General features: G+C 37.3%; 1 protein-coding gene across 1 annotated transcript; it reads left to right on the top strand.

Annotated features, from left to right (window-relative positions):
* Positions 1-1,189: 1,189 nt before the first annotated feature.
* LOC115262468 (phospholipase A2 group XV) lies at positions 1,190-17,266 on the top strand. Its single transcript, XM_029864878.2, has 5 exons — positions 1,190-1,706; positions 3,195-3,569; positions 3,636-4,035; positions 15,878-16,000; positions 16,068-17,266. Exons 1-5 carry the CDS (start codon positions 1,550-1,552, stop codon positions 16,288-16,290), a joined length of 1,278 nt encoding a protein of 425 aa, XP_029720738.1. The 5' UTR covers positions 1,190-1,549; the 3' UTR covers positions 16,291-17,266.
* The last annotated feature ends 1,129 nt before the right edge of the window (positions 17,267-18,395 follow it).

Here is an 18,395-nt window from a genome sequence, read left to right as displayed (position 1 = left end):
CTCGACGGAACGGACGCTATGTGTTCCAGGCTTAAGGACAAACGTCTTGAAATTCCAGTTCAACGGTGCATCAAAACTTCAGACGCACAAATCTCAAGAAGCAAGCTTCAAACAACAGTGCATTTTATTATTCTGTTCTTGCTCACTTGTAATAAGCTTAACATGAGAAGATCAGGTGCGCTGATGTTGTTTACGAAAAGATTTGTGCGCTCGAAATCGTGAGTAGGTGCCGAAGTCGGCCATTGTGACGACCATTTTAGGACTCTAACAAGTCTGTCCGTAAGCAAGATTATCCCGATAGTGGAGCGCAGTCACAGGGTGTCCTTTTGTTTTCGCTATAGTGGTTTCTGCTTTTAGTGGTGTTACGTGTACGTACACGTTGCATTACACGAACACTACCTGAGTTACTGGTTGAAAATAGTAAACAAAAATCAGCTGTTCCCGGCAAAATCAAATGGGCATATTTTCAACCAGTAGATTTGCATTAGTGTTCGTGACGCCGGGCTGCGAAACCACTATGGAGTTCTAGCTCGATGTCAAATAATTATCCACAGGTCCAGGGATGCCACATATACAGATTTTTCTGTAACCATGCAGATTTTCTCGCAGCTTTTCATACAGAATTCTGTATACCAATAATTACAGATTTTTGGAAATTATACAGATCATACAGATTTTTCTGAAACTTACAGAATTTCAAACAGATTTTCCGCGAAATCTTACAGATTTCATACAGATTTTTGGCAAAACATGGTGATACAGATTATAAAGATTTTTGGAAGGCAAAATACAGATTTAAATGTGGCAACACTGCACAGGTCCGGTTGAACGTATATGTTTGCCTGTATTTGTCGCCAAAAATATATGTAAACAAACCGATCAGCTGATCGCGACGTCACGTTCGCCAGAAAATTTGTTCGCAGCTTCTGGAACGTGACGTCACCTTCGGCAACTTCGTGCGATTTCGGCTAGCCGAAGTTGACATGACACGACTACTACTTCAAAATTATCATATCACAAACACCACTTTGTCCGATGGGCCTAACCTGTGAAAATTAGAACATTGGTTCTAGCTCTTTAATCTCTGTACCGCTGTAAGAATCTAACAGTAACTTTTGTACACACGGTCGGCAAACAAGAAGTCGGAGTCAGTGGTGTAGTGGTAAGCGTGGTTGCCCCTCACCCCAGTCGGTCGGGGTCTACCGTTGTTTATTGTGTGTTTTCAACGAATGACCTTTCTTTCACGACTGCTATCAATGAAAATTTAAGTGTTGTCATTTCGCGTCTTCTTTCTTCGCAGTCTTCCTGTTTGACTCCGGACGTAAGAAACCGTCCCCGTTTGGAAGAGAAAAGAACAGCTGCTGCTGTTTGCGAATCGTGAATGACAGTGATGTAAGGAGCCGAATCCATCTGGCAGACCATCAGTCGGTGTTGAGCGGTCAATTGGAGTGGACGTGATTTATTTATATTATACCTACTTAGCAAAGTGTCGTGTGGAAACTTCGAGCTGTATTGATCGGTGAAGCATTACTAAATACTTCCAAGCAAAATGCGATTGATTTCTGTTTTGCTGCTGCTCACGGTGGCTACCACGGCTTACGGTACGCTTTTCGGATCCAGCGTAAAGTTGATTGAGAACCTGCACAAGAAGTTACGACGGAGATACGATGAACGATTTGAAAAGAGATTGTCGCCGGTAATTTTTGGTGAGTTTTAGTCGTATGAATGATAACCTTGACGTTACTTAAATTATCGATTATTGATACTGCAGTAACATTAATATGACCAAGGTATAATGCCTAATAAAATAGGTATTTATTTGATCTACGATTTTTCAGTATTAACGATGTTGAAACGTTATTATTCTCATAATTTGTAATGTACAACATTTGAGTATGGCATCGAGGCTGTTTTATATGATACTATACCTATTAGTAGGCTGATCATCCGTCCCGTATTTAACGGGACAACTTTATCTTCAAATACTCGCCACTGGAACATTGTTCATGTTTTTGACCGATTGATTCGTTCTTTCCACCTGAAATAGCATTATTTTCAACATTCAATTCTATTTTTGGACATTGATTTATTTTTTGTTGAGTTTCCAGCATGTGTCCCGTATTTAAACAGGACAAGTCTGGTCAGCCCTGGGTCAGCCTAATATTAGGCACTGTATAAAATGCGTCGCATGTTACAATATTAAATTTAGCTAGGTATGTCGACTTTTAGTAGAGCATTGGTATGATATTTCAGCTGAACATGGCTTAGCAAAACAGTGACTAATCCAGTTGCTTCACATGCAAATTACGTCGACTTATTTCTGTGACCACCGATGAGGAAAGATGTGTGTAAATAATAGCGATAGTATTTGCGTTTATTGTATAGCACGGAGTCGTCAGCACTTTAACGCTACAGACAGAAATTGAAGGGCGATGACGCCAAAACAACAGCACAAAAACGTTATTTTATTCGTAAACAGACTGATAAAGGCGACATCAGGCGAGTTTTGCGCGGCTGCGATTGGCCTCCTTTTTCATTTGTCCGATGTGCGGCGAGCCTAATAAGATAATGCGGCGACCAACATACATCTGTCGTTATTTTCAAACTTCCGTGTAGAGCTTCTATAGTGCCCCTATTCGCATAACAGTCCCATCTTTGCTGGGTTTCCTATACACATGAGACTGTTGTGCGAATGAAGGTAGTATAATTCAATGATAAGAAATTAAGAGGGTCTTGACATTGGATGGAGAACCGGGCAAGAGATGAGATTCTTTTACTTAAAATTCGCTTTCATCAAAGATTTTTAAGTAATATATTTAATATATTTGCTTTCATACTGATATTAATTAGCGATTCTTTTACCGGAGAATGTATGAAACCCATAGAATTTATCCAGAAAAAATTAGGCAGAGACATAAATCCACTGGCTGATTTTCTCAAAGACCTTTGTAAAAAGTGTACAGAAAGCCTATCGGAACTCTTTTGGAAAGTTCAATCAAAAGGAGTCAGCATTGTACTTGCATGAACAATTTCCAAATGTAAATCTGATGCAATTTAAATACAAATTTCAATTTTAGGTTTTTTTTAATGCATTTCTGAAACATTGTTTAAGTCTTGGGACCACTAACGAGGAACATCTGATCAATACACAAAAAACTAATATAAAGTATTTTATCCATGAATACCTCTTTTAGTTCCGGGAGACGGAGGAAGCCAAATGGATGCCATAATCAACAAGAAGGACTCCGTCCACTTCTATTGTCAAAAGTCCTCTAGTACCTATTTCAATATCTGGTTGAACAAGGAACTCCTGGTTCCATTCGTGATCGACTGTTGGATCGACAACATACGCTTGGTATACGACAATGTCACGAGGAAAACGCAAAACGCGCCCGGGGTAGAGACTCGCGTACCCGGTTTCGGTTCGTCGGAAACCGTCGAGTGGATCGATCCTTCCCATGCCAGCGAAGGGGCATACTTTGTGAATATTGGCAATGCATTGGTTCAGAATGGTTACAAACGGGATCTTTCTGTGCGGGGAGCGCCGTATGACTTCAGGAAAGCACCAAGTAAGGTTAACGTTATTGTTAGATATCGATTCATATCAATCAAATCATGTCATTTCACTTTTGCAGATGAGAACAAAGAATGGTTCATTAAAATGAAACACCTTGTCGAGGAAACGTACACGCTGAACGATGACACGCCAATCACCTTTATCGTACACAGCATGGGTGGTCCGATGACGTTGCTCTTTCTGCAGATGCAAAGCCAACAGTGGAAGGACCAGTATATCCGACGGGTCATTTCCCTGGCCGGTGCCTGGGGTGGAAGCGTGAAAGCTTTGAAGTGCTTTGCCGTGGGTGATGACCTGGGAGCTTTTGCGCTTAGTGGAGATAAAATGCGAGCGGAGCAGATTACCAATCCGTCGTTGGCGTGGCTAATGCCGAACCCATTACTGTGGAAACCTAACGAAGTGATGGTGCGATCCCTTTCCAGAAGTTATACAATGGATCAACTGAAAGATTTCTTCCAGTAAGTAGTTGGACAATAGTGTAAAATGTTAAATTGGTGTAGCTACACAGATTACCAGGATATCTACATTTTTCCATTGTTTTGCCGAGAGTTGCACAGCCGAGTAGACAGCAAACAACTGTTTTGCCGAGATCTCAGCATTTTTTACATTAAACTAGCTAGTGCATACTCCAAAGTAAATACCATGTAGCTAAACATATATAGCTAGTGCATCTCCATCAGTTTCTTCAGGGATTCCATCAGGAATTCTTACAATAAGTCCTCCAGGGATTCTTGCAAGCAGCACACATATTACAGAAGCGTTACGACAGCGCAGGTTTTGGTTGCGCAGAAGTCACTGTAACATACTTTAACCAAATAAGTACTTACATGCTAGAAGCGCTTTCACAACTTTTTAAAGGGAATCCTTTAGGAATTCACCCAGAGAAAACTTTTTTGGAGTTCTCCCAGTGTTTCCTTCCTTCTCTAGCAAATGCACCAGGATTTTTTTTTTTCTAGGAATTGCTTCTTAAATTCCTCCAGACATTTCTTTTTGTATATATTCCTAGGATTCGTCACGAAATTCCTTTAGGTCAATTTCAAGATTTTTCCGAGAATCCCATTATTTGCGACTTTGCGAGTTATCCGAAAATACCTCCAGGAAAGAATTTCGAGAATTTCTGTAGAGATTCCCTTCAGGAATTCTTACAGCGATACCTCGAGGGTTTCCTCCAGTGGCTGCGAGAATACTTTCAAGAGTTTTTCCAAGGATCCTTCCGGAAATACGTCAACTGATATTTCTATAGGATTATGCTCTGCAATGAATATATGCTGTATACTGCCGTGAATCGCAAGTCAGTCCCATCTGTAAAAAGTAGGCATTGAGAAAATGGACTCTGAAGTTTTTAAACTCGATTTCTATGCGAAATTTCAAAAAATTGTCATTAATCAAACACTTCTGCGATCATCATGAAACTTTCACAAATTGTTTAAAACGTCAAAACGTAACTGCGAAAAATATAGAACTGGCTAAAACAGTGTTCGGTTTTGTAGTGCAGGGTACACAAGTTCGTAATGGGACTGACTTGCGATTACTTTTCATTATGGGACAATCTTACTTGATGTTGTTTTTCGATTTTACTAAACAAACTATATATTTTTATTCACGCAGCTGAAAGATCATCCAAAAAGAGATCGAAATATGCCATTAACTCAATTTTGCCCAAAATGCAGATGGGACTGACTTGCGATTCACGGCAGTATATGAGTATATAAAACTGCCTTTATGGAAATTTCGACAAGGATGTATGATTAATTACTGAAGGAACTCCAGTTAGTCATAGAAGACAATATCTGCCGGTGGAAGCATAATTGTCACATGTGCATTTTTGGCAATATTTAGATTTTACAGCCCATGACCATGTATCATGGTGTACTATCATATAGGGAAATAAAAATAGGTAGTTTGTTCCGAAAATTGTTGAAAAAATGCAACGCCGATTTGTCACATTCTGAAAAGTGGACGCTTAAACGTCACACTTCATTTTAAATCCTATGAAATTTTAAAATCGCTCTAAAACAAGAAATAGTGCTCAAATTCAAAAGTTGTTGATGTTAGAACACGATTTGGCATTTATGCTTCATAGTTGAGACAATTTACTTTTTCAAACTTTGGACGCGATTTTCGCGATTGTCTGTTTTTGCACATGTGACTTTTATGCGTCCACCGGCAGTTATGTAGATATTAAAAAAAAAATCGGATGGATTTCCATTATGCTCTACCGGAGAAAATGTTGAAGGAAATCATGGAAAAATTCTGGGTTAGTCCTAAAAAGGGTTCGTAATATTCAAAAGAGTTTAATTATGATTTCTTACGAAAGTTTTGTAGATAGGGTCTGGGACCATTTGGGCAGGAGCACCTATTTTAGGCACTTGCTGCTATAACTCAGTCAATTTCAAACCGATTGACTTGAAATTTTGAACATAGCTAGATACTGCGCCTTTCTGATCGTGTTGCAAAAATCAAGTCAATCGGTTCAAAATTGACTGAGTTATAGCAGCAAGTGCCCAAAATAGGTGCTCCTGCCCAAATGGTCCCAGACCCTATTAACAACAAACAATATTCCAGAACAAATAATGCACGAATGAAAACAAAATCATTAATTGACCAGAAATTGGGTTTTTAAATTTTGAAAAATGTATTGATTTTTTGATTTTATACAAAAGAGCACCTTTTTCTGAGTCACTATGATTTTTTTCAGATTTTTAGAACTTTGTTTTGGTACCTAAAATCACTTTAAAAGAGATTTTTGGAAATCACCTTTTGACAGCTGGGAAACTGTTTGACAGCTCCGCCCAGTACAAACTGCGACGAGGGGTGATTAGACAAATCGCTCCTATACAAACTTCAAATTCATTTTTAAATAGGTTCCTGGTCTCCAAAATTCATGAAAATTTGGATTTCGGCTCAGTTTGACATGCAGATTCAAAATATCAAATTATCTCTACACCGTTAAAGAAGCCAATTGTCCCTTGCTACCAGCATCACGCTGATTTGTGTAGAACATGCGAGCTGTTTTCAACGTATTGTACAAAATACAACAGCGTGACTGCTGAAGAGTTAAATAATACTTTTAGAATATAATAGTACGTATAAATTTGCTAATGATGCTCACCACCACCCCCCTCCCCTGACCGAAAAGCTGGCTTCTGCGAAATTATCTAGAAATTAGGAAATTTATTGCACTAGAAAATTTGTCTGATTAAATTAATCCAAATTTTTGTTTAGAGATATCGTTACTCATTCATCTAAAAAACTATCATACTTTTGATATTTAAATATTTTACTTTTGACAGGGTGGCCAATACTTACTTTCAGGCCTGAGGAGCACCCATGGTGGTGCAGAGGACCGAATTGAAAGATCTCCATCCTGGGCGATTGCCCGCCATCGCCTGGACCTGTGGCCAGGTCAAATTTCTGTTGGCTTCCTTTATTTTTTGTGGAGGCTGCGCCGCCATGAGCCTCTGGGCCAACGCAGATTTCGTTTCCGTCCCTGCGTAGAGTGTGGTCGACCCGCCTCCACTTTCGCTCATGAATTTCTGTTGCTATCGGCTTTTGATGACCTCGACGATGGAGCTCCACGTTGGAGATCCAATTGTGAGGCAACCATGCACGATGATATACCGCAGACAGACATCTATTGATGATGATCTGCTCTGCCTCCATTCCCGCAACATTCTCATGTGTATACACTGAAAAATATTTAAACCCAGAGAATAAGTTTTAAAAACTCTTACTTACCTTACCGATCAGGCTAAGGCCGGGGTGACCTCTGCTGTACATAGTAGCCGTCTCCATTCCACTCGGTCCATGGCTGTTTGTCTCCAGTTCCGCACTCTGCGTAGGGTCCGCAGATCGTCCTCCACTTGGTCGACCCACCTACCTCGCTGCGCACCACGTCTTCTTGTACCGGTCGCACCGGTCGCATGACTCTCGTGAACCATTTTAGTCGGGTTGCTATCCGACATCCTGATGACGTGACCCGTCCACCGTAGCTTTCCGATTTTCGCGGTGTGGACGATGATTGGTTCTCTTAGCAGCTGATGCTGCTCGTGGTTCGTTCGCTTTCTCCAAGTCCCGTCTTCCATCTGCACTCCACCGTAGATGGTAAGCAAAACCTTCCGTTCGAAAACTCCAAGGGCGCGTTGGTCCTCTGCACGTAGGGTCCATGTTTCGTGCCCATAGAGGACGACCGGTCTAATCAGCGTTTTGTAGATAGTTAACTTCGTGTTACGGCGAACTTTATTCGATCGTAGAGTTCTGCGGAGTCCAAAGTAAGCACGATTTCCTGCCACAATACTCCTCTGAATTTCTCTGCTGGTGTCGTTGTCGGCGGTCACCAGTGAGCCCAAGTTTACGAATTCTTCAACCGCCTCGATTTCATCACCGTCGATAGAAATTCGGGGAGGCGGGCGCGGTTTTAAAAACTCATATTTGGCTAAACAGCTTTTAGTTTTTACTCAGCATTGAGTTGTTCTCTCCCTCTCCCCACACGAATGTTATCAAAAACGAAGAAAGAAGCACCGACACATCTGTGCGGCTCCGTGGAAGAAGCCAAATTTGGGTTATCTTAACTAAACCCAAATTTGCGTCAAATAAGACCTCCGCTGGGTGAAAATAACTTACCACTGGGTGAATTTTTTTGCAGCGATCAAACGAGAACTACCTAGTGACCACTATCGCTGTTTGAACGCAAATTTGAGTAGTTCCACGGAGATGCGGGATTGCGACAAAAGAACTTAATTTTGGGTTGATTTGTAGTTCCGTGTAGGAAACCCAGCAAAGATGGGACTGTTTTGCGAATAGGGGCAGTGCAGCCGTTGAGTGTTCTCCATCTGCACCTGCTGAAAATTTCATTTCGTCATATCTAAATTCAACCACCTACAGCTCATTTTAGAAGCTGAGCCTGAGAATATGGTATATGAAAAACTTGTGCGGCTAGACCAGTTCTGCATGAAAGTCACGGAAAAACCGCTATTTTTTAATATTAACGTTGAACAATTCGTCATTGAAATCATCGTCATCATCAAACATTTAAAAGCAGTTTTTTCGTTCATAACAAAAGTCTTTGCTATGAAAATATATTCACTGTACACCACATGAGGAATAGAATGCAGTGAATATATTTTCATGGTCGATGTTTTGATTTACAGCGAGAAAACTGCTTTTAATTTTCCGAAAAATGATGACGGATGCTTGAGCCTTAAGGGTAAATGTCACGGACTACCTTTGAAAAATGCCAAATGATATTCATCGTGAATATCATTGGCATTTTTCGAAGGTATAGTCCGTGACATTTACCCTAAATATTCAAAATATAGCGGTTTTTCCGTGACTTTCTTGCAGGACTGGTCTAGCCGCACAAGTTTTCCATATACCATATTCTCAGGTTCAGCTTTAAAAATGAGCTGTAGGTGTTTGAATTTAGATATGACGAAATGAATTTTTCAGCACTGCCTACAACTTTGTTCATAAAAATAGCAGTGAAAGCTGTGTTTTATACGAAACAGCTAACTTCGACATGCTGTAACTTTGTTCTCTTATGAGCGATTGAGCTGAAAACTTGACAACGAACTACAAAATAGGCGCATATACGATCAATAAGCATTAAACGCCTTGTCGTAAAGACTACTATAATGCTGAATAGATGCTATTTCAAATGCTTGCTGGTTACTTGGGTAGTTTATTAGTATCGTCTTGATATTGATCAGCCCCCAGTGTTAGTGAAGGTGCTCAAGCAGTCAACTGAGAAATCTGATATTATTCAGCTCTGCTTATACGTTGAACGTAACGCCGCCACGCTATGTCTGAACCAGCAGATTATAAAAATTGAATGTACATCGGGTTTCTTTCCATTAAACATCAGTATTCAAGCTATATTTTCATTTGCAGAAGGTTTCAAAATATTCTATCGGGGAAATTTTGATTTTTCCATCTTTTTGACCGTTTTTCATACAAATTTGTTTGAAATCCTCATTTTCGACCATTTTCTCTCCCATACAAAATGTATGGAAAAATTTTCACCGATAGAATATTTTGAAACCTTCTGCAAATGAAAATATAGCTTGAATATAGATGTTTTATGGAAAGAAACCCGATGTACATTCAAATTTTATAATCTGCTGGTTCAGACATAGCCTGCGCCGGACTATGTGCCATCAATAAGTTTTAAGTCAATTCAATGATGGCTTTGATAAAATGTTTGCTTTTCTTAAAAAATATCAGGATTCAGGAACACTTTGACTTACGTCGACGGAAAGATCGTGAGAACATATACGACGAGAAAGGCACTATCACCACTTGGTGGATTAATTTGGGTTTTAAATAACGAAGCAATATTTTCAAAATCGGTTTTCGTACACTTGTAGAATATGGATCAAGGTATCTTCTGATTTTTTTTTTGTGGTGGAAAATGTTTTTCGTTTTTGCAAAAACCATTTTTGAACAAAATTTTACAAACAAATGTTTTTTGCAAAAATGGAAAACATTTTCCACCACATAAAAAATCAGAAGATACCTTGATCCATACTCTACATGTGTACGTAAACTGATTTTGAAAATATTGCTTCGTTGTTTAATAAAAAAAATCAAAAACCAAAAAAAAAATGAGGAAATGCTTCCAGTTTCGCCTTAAGCATCATATTCACATTATATAAGACTTAGTGTTAGCTGGGTATATGCTTAGGTATGTGTTATCGTACTCCGATCCGCTAAACTCAATCCAAACATCTAATTCTTAACAGTTTGAAATAACTCGTAGATATGGGGAAACTGAAATTTTAAATGAAAATACTTAAGGAATATTGCAATGTTATTATAGAAAAAGTATAATATTTCAGAAATTCATTTTTACTTCTTCGAAATACGAGAAAACTGTAGCTATAGCACCGACGAAGCTATAGTTCGCATTAAGGTCCTTTTTAATCCAAACCGTATACTACGTCAGCGAGCTATAGATGACGAAGATATCACCAAATCACTTTTCCATGTTTTACGAAAGTGACCCCAAACTTTTGGCCGATACATCATTTTGAGGGGTGACCCCAAACTTTTGGTCGATGACATCAAGCATTAATTTACTTAATAACCTTTTTTTTCAGATTTTTTAGCTAAGTTCTGTAAAAAGCAGTTTAAAGCTAATAGAAAATGGGTCATGTTACCGTTCTCATCTTAAAATTTGGTCGACCCAGTTTCCAGCGACACTGCCGTAAGTTTATATTCATTTTCTAGAAAATTTGGCAAGTTTGGGTTAAGTTTACATACAAAATTTTTTGAAAAAGTTTCTTTTAAATCATGTTCAAAGTTTCTTTGACTTATTATCTTTTGAATGAAACCTAGGGTTTTGAAATCGGACGCAAATTGGCGGAGATATGGGCCTAAAAAAATGACATGTTTTTGAGGGGGTGACCCCAAACTTTTGATCGGGAGTGTACATGCTTGCCTCACTCCAGCAACAACCCGAATGGGATCGGACAAGATACCGCTGTGCAGTACTGTGCACGAAAATGCCCCGTACTGTGCTTCAATGAGGCCGATGATTTTCTCAGGGACACCATTGCGCCTGAGGGCTTCCCACATATTGTCATGATTGAGACGGCCAAAAGCTTTTTTGTAATCAATGAACACCAGGTGGAGAGACTCTCGGAATTCATTGATTTGCGTCAAGATGATACGGAGCGTGGCAACTTGTCACGTCTTTACAGCTGTGGCTATAAGGGCCATGTACGTGTACCTTTTGCTATTATCTTTATATTGTCTACGGTTGGAATCAAGACAGTCACACGGTGTCAAAATTTCGATTATTATCGAACTTTAATGTACCTCGGATTTTTCTTCATAGACGGATTTCGCGCCAACTCGAACAAATGTTGGCAGCACCCTCTCAGATTACAACGAAACTTTCTTGGTGTGTAGACCTTGCCCAGATAAGCCACTTTGCATACTCATTTTTCTAATTTTTTTTCTCGACTGACTTTTGAAAAGGGCTAAACTTTTTTTTATGGATTTTTTAAAAATGTTTTTAATGAAAAAATGACTACTCCTACAAAAAAGTGTTGTATGGGTGATTATCACAAAATAAGTCAAATTTTAAGAAAAAAATACTGAAAAAAATCCAAAATGAGCCCTACACTGAAAAAAATCATTTCTAAAAATTCAAAGTTGATTTAAAAAAAACATCATTTTTCATTTTGATGAAATTTTGTCTCAAGACAGGTAATTATGTTCCCTACCAACCGTCCATACATCACAAGATAGGCACTTTTAACCCACGAGCGATCGCACTGTTGTATGTTGTACAACACGTTGAAAAAATCTCGCTTTTTGTACTCAGCATTAGCGTGGTGCTGACACAGGTAGTCAACCGCGCGAGTTACGGAAGGTTAAGGAAAAAAAGTTTTTCTAACAAAAACTTTTTCTTGTTCGAATGATTTTTTTTTCAGTGTATTTTGTTATCAACAATAAAACCAGTGAAGGCCATAACAATCCCAGAATCCAATGAAACTCAATTTTCTAGGAGATTTTGTGTTATTTATTCAATCATTTGGAAGGGTTTTCCTATACATAAAAAACTGAAAATATTACAAATGTATTTTCTTAGGAAATGTAATGTTTGATCGCAAAATGTATTGAAGTGCACTTTTAAATATACAATTATTTATAATTATGAATTTTTCAAATATATATATATGTGTCTTAGAGCCAATTTCAAACATGTTCTTTTCTATTTTTTTTCCGATCATACTAAATATTTTTGGTTCATCTTCTGAATTAGAATACCTGTTTGCCTTTACTTTGTCGCCAGGAATAGGCAAAAAACTATGGAATTTCTGAGTGCCTGGTATTGTTTTGGCGTTATTATATATTTCTTCGAGATCTTCTGACATTTTAATGTACTGTTCAGTGGATACGTAACAGAAATTTAATTTAGTTATATTTTTATCTGTCTGTACAACTGCCCAGTTATATAACTCTCGTGGAGTTGTTATGGTATTTCCATAATCTCGAGCAAGACTTGCTCTCTTTGCCATTCGCTTGAGAGTGCCACCAATAGCATCACATGGACCTTTACCGTGGGACGTTGCAAAAAAATGCCATTCTGCTCTTAATGCATGCTTTGACTGGAATCTACATAGACTAGCAAAGTTCTTCTTATTTTTGTATTGTGATGCTGTCCCATCAGACATAAAATAAATTTTTGAAAAGTTCGTTAATTGTTTCATAAAATCTATCATTTTTGAGATGAACAACTGGACCGCAACTGTATCGTGAGCCATTACTTCCGATATGATAATGAAGCTAACATTTACAAGTTTATTATCTTTCATATAGTAAATTTCAAATGGGTGTATTGTTGCTTGCGAGTTGTTCCAATGATATCCTTGAGCAGCGTTTTGAATTATGAATGAATAGTTTTCAGAGAAATCACAAATCGCAAGAATTTCATCATCCTTTAATGTATCTTTTTTATTTCTGAGAAATGATGATTGTTGTTTATGAATAAAGTCGTGTGTTATAAGTTTGTCAATTTTATCAACAAGATACGGAACAAATTCATCAACAGGTTTAATAATCGTTTCTAAATTACAGCGATCAGTATTCAACCACTGCTGAAATATAATCTCTTCTTTGTCATTTGATTCTAATATCAATGTAAGTTCCTCTTCAATGTGTTCATTACAAGCACACTTTTCACAAGCACGGAAATAGCAATTATCTGTTCTGGTGGAAATATCGCAAAGCATTTTTTGTATTATTTCATCTTGTGACACAATTCTTATACTGTTGAACATTAAATTTACATTTTCATGAATAGTACATATGCATACATTATGTATACCAGTAGAATCAAGTAAAATACAATACAAAACTTGTTGTTTTTTTCCATTTCGAACCTCAGAAACAAAATCATTTGTTCCTGGCATTGGCCTGCTGATATCATTATCATCAAAAAATTCTCTTACTATTTGTTTTGTATCGTCATCAATACCATGCCCCCTTCTTTTTTCGGTGGTACAAAGAATACCCTGTTCATAAACAAGATCCTTCACCTGCCTCGCCATATACATTGGTGCGTTAAACTCTCTTGTGATTTTATTTACCGACCAAGACTTAGGAAGTACAGATAGTAATTTAATCTGTTCGCTTCTGTCAGTTGTAGGGTGATTGAACTTATCCTTTAACTGCATAATTATCTCGTCATACGCCTCCACTTTGCCAACATCCGTTGAATCTATTCCGAAGATATTTTTTCGAACTGCTTTCGTAATCTGCAATGATTTGTTTATGCGATATTCCATACTTCTCATGTTTCTAGATGAGATTGGCGATAAACTCAATGTTTCAGCAATGGTATTAAACTTCTCAATATTATGGGGACCCTGTAGTTGATCTGTTGACGGAATTGACTCCAATGATGGAATAGATGGTACCATATCTGTAAGATAAAAGTTAAGGTTAACAATATAATAATGAATGCAGTGGAAAGTTAATGATAGTTATTTATGCAACGAGTTGCAAAAATGATTTTTTTTCGCACAAGTAGTACATTTATCCAACGAGGCTTGCCGGGTTGGATAAATACGAAGAATACTGAAAAATGTAGTTTTGCAACGAGCTGCAAAATGAGTTATATAAAAGAAGCTAACACGTTGAAGGCTTACTTACCCAGCTCATGTTCGATTTGTTGACCACTCGTTGACGGTTCTGGTTCTGGAACATCATGATGTTGCTGCCCACTAAATGATGGTTGCATAGTTTCGTCGTTTCCATCCGATCGGCGTTTTTTCGTATTCGGGCTTCTGTTGTGACTTATCAATCCACGACATGACTCACAAATACTCATCGATTCGTCGATTTCATGTGTATATCCCATGGAATGAATTTTATCTATCAATCTTAATGACATGCCCCGTAGATTATGACGGTTGCACTTTGGATTGTTTATTTTTGCACTGCACTTGAATTTGTTGAATTTTGATTTATACGATTGATCCATTACTTTTCAGAACTGCCTTTAATAACCAAAGAGAAGTAACACGTTGAATGATACCGATTCATTTTCTTGTTTTGTTCATATTTGCTTTAGGTACAACTCTTGATTTTTTTTTTCGATTAGGTAGTTCGAATCTAATAAATAGCCTTACCTAATATTAGGTAAGAACATGGGGTAGAAACGTTTGGGTAGAAATTACAGCAGCACGTATGAAATGCGTGTTCTAATTGTATATTGTTTCGTACTTCTAGAGTGCTGCTGCGTGAATATGGGTGCATTGCATTGTCGCATATGACACAATAAGTTTCATTGCATTTTGAGATTACTAGATAACCTTCACTGGTTTAGTTTGTTTTTAAAAAAAGACACTGAAAAAATAATAATTTGGACATGAAAAAGTTTTTGTTAGAAAAACTTTTTTTCCTTAAAAGTGCCTATCTTGTGATGTATGGACGGTTGGTAGGGAACATAATTACCTGTCTTGAGACAAAATTTCATCAAAATCAAAAATGGTGTTTTTTTTTAAAATCAACTTTGAATTTTTAGAAATGATTTTTTTCAGTGTAGGGCTCATTTTGGATTTTTTTCAGTATTTTTTTCTTAAAATTTGACTTATTTTGTGATAATCACCCATACAACACTTTTTTGTAGGAGTAGTCATTTTTTGATTAAAAACATTTTTAAAAAATCCATAAAAACAGTTTAGCCCTTTTCAAAAGTCAGTCCAGATAAATTTTGAAGAAACTAAGTATGCAAAGTGGCTTATCTAGTCTTGGTGTACATACCCAGAAAGTTTCATTGTAATCTGAGAGGGTGCTGCCAACTCCGAATACGATTTGGGGCGAAATTCGTCACATATAGAATGTCAGAATTTCGGCTAAATAGTATGAATGGAAATTTTGTAAATATTCCATCGGGGAGGTACACTAAAGTTTGATAATAATCGAGATTTTAACACCGTGAGTCATTCAATAAATAATGTCATTTTTTTGATCCTCAAGTGTCGCAACTCTTTTGCGACTAGTGCGCTGTGTTGCTAATGACAAGGAGATAGCCCAAGAAACAGAACTAGCTGAATAACAGTTTCTTAAGCTAAAGTTAGCTTGAGAGTGGTTTGTTCCATTCTTGTACAGCCAAAATGTTTGTTGGAAGATGCGCACTACTTTCAAAATGATTCAGAAAACGTCATGAGTCGGGTCGCGTCGCGACTCAATTGTGCGACGTTCGGTTTGGTGGCGGCCCGACAATAATGTAATAAAATTATAGCAATGCTAACACAGTATGTATTAACCGGTTGTATTCATTTTCAGGGATCTCGATTACATCAATGGTTGGGAAATGAGACAGGATACGCTGGAATATTCACTCAACTTTACCGCTCCCGGTGTGGAGCTACATTGCCTGTTCGGTTCTGGCTTCAACACCGTTGAAAGGTTCGTGTATGATGCATAAAACCTGCGGATATGTAAGGTGACTGACCCTTCCCATTACAATTTCCAGTTTGAACTACGAAAAAACGTACGACTTTTCCGGAAAGCCCACACTGGTGTACGGTGACGGTGACGGGACAGTCAATCGACGTTCTCTGGAGGCGTGCCGGCATTGGAGCAGTCAACAAAAGCAGCCAATTTATATGCGTGAATTTCCCGGAGCTGACCATATGACCATTCTGGCTAATTTGAGTGTGCTCGATACTATCATCAAAGTGTTGATGTACGATTAGGGATTTATTCGTCAATGAAATGATATTGATTCTCCCACAGAGAGATTACGAGACTTGAAGCTTCTAAGCGACGTAGTTGGATAAGTACATTGAGGTTTGACATGAGTTCAAAATTTATGTGTGCACCGTTAGTTGATTATTTACTGTAGTACAGTGCGAGAAATAAGTATAAAGACAGAGCCGTTTTCCATACAAAATAATCATGTTTAGGGATCAAAATCTCTTTTTCTAGCGATTCGATTGTTATGGAATTTTGTCTGCAATCTTAAAATAACTAGAATTTTGGCTAGAAATATAAATCATCATCCATGAAAACGTTTATATCGACTTTTCAGAATCAAATAAATATAAAGACACTTATTTCCATATAAAAATGTGTCTTTATATTTATTTGAATCTGAAAAGTCGATATAAACGTTTTCATGGATGCTGATTTATATTTCTAGCCAAAATTCTAGTTATTTTAAGGTTGCAGACAAAATTCCATAACAATCGAATCGCTAGAAAAAGAGATTTTGATCCCTAAACATGATTATTTAGTATGGAAAACGGATCTGTCTTTATACTTATTTCCCGCACTGTAGTATAGCACGATGATTCCTAGGTATAATGTATAAGAAAGCGTAGACTATCATTAATAGAACATTGTAGGGATTACTATATTCATTGTAAATGGAAGACACATTCTCTGAGGAAAGGTCACATCAAAAAGTGACTTAACAATTTCATAAATTATATTGCACATTAAGATGCGGCTATTAACGAGATTGACAATATGTAAAGTCGTTGAATGTAGCTATGCCATAATAATAGTAAGAGCGAGAAATGTACATCAGAGCAGTAGATTTCCAGGAAAGAACATCGATAATGTTGAAATATAATACATAATAAAAGACAGCAACTTTTTTTTTTGTAATTGTAACAAAATATTTGTTGTGAAAAGAGAAGTAATAAACAATACAATTGTTAACCTTGACTCGTTTTCAATGTTGTTTTTCCAATATGACGACATTATCAATATAAGGAACTTCCTTTATTTTTTCATCACCCCACTCCTCTCACACGTACATTCTAGTCTACGTATTTTACTTGTGGCAGAACTCCATGAATCCCTGGTCTTCAATTTTGGATTTAGCATCTACGGGACGCAAGGCTAAAACTTACACGGTCCGACAAAAAATTAACTTTTGTTCTGCCCAGTTCTAAATTTCACTTTTTTCTGATTGCTCCCGACTAGAAACTCATAAATCTGAAGTTTTGACCCTCCCCCTCCTGGGAGAGGGGAGGGGCACTGATTTGAAATTTTGAAAAATCGAAAAATTCTGAGGTTTTTCGATCGCCATTTTGGCTAAATGCACGATATCAAAAAAGGAAAAGGTTGACCACGGAGCTTTAGGGGTTGTTTAACTACCAACAAAATTTCACGAAGATCCGTCAAGTCATTCTCGAGAAACGGTGTTTTTACGAAATGATGTTTTAAAGATTTCTTATATTGCGCGCAAAGAATCCAACTACTACAGGGGATACTCAAAATAACTGGGACAGGTAAAATTTTCACTTTTCAAAAAATGTTCAACTAGCTGTAACTTTTCGAAAAGGGCATCAAATATTCTAAAATTTTTACTGTAAGTTCATCAACTAGTTGTGTATCAGTGGTCAAATTTTGGAAAAGATCGGGTTATTCCACACGTAGTAAGAAAGATTCTAGAAAAGGGTATATTTATCCGATAGCCAACTTTGAGCTGTTATATCTCCGGATTCAATGAACCACATGCAATGAAATTTTGATCATTTATGACTAATATAATGAACTTTGAAAAACATTTGATTGAATTTGAAATTATTAATAAGAAAAAAAGTTATAGCGATTTCATTTATTCTATGGTTTTTAGTAAATTTATCTATTTTTCATATGCATCCCATTACTTTTTCAATTTAATGCTGACCATTTGGTTGCTTTTAATTGAAACATAAATATATTCAAGTCAATTAGAGGGATTTTAAATGAACTATAATTAATATCTCGAATTTTGAAACGATGATGAAGTTTTGGATAAATTGGTGTTATATTTGAAAAATAATCTAATCGTTATAATTTTCTTTCG

The sequence above is a fragment of the Aedes albopictus genome, chromosome 2 (assembly GCF_035046485.1).
Source record: "Aedes albopictus strain Foshan chromosome 2, AalbF5, whole genome shotgun sequence".
Classification (NCBI taxonomy): domain Eukaryota; kingdom Metazoa; phylum Arthropoda; class Insecta; order Diptera; family Culicidae; genus Aedes; species Aedes albopictus.
The sequence above is the reverse complement of the archived record's forward strand: the minus strand, read 5'-3'. Positions and strand labels throughout refer to the sequence as shown.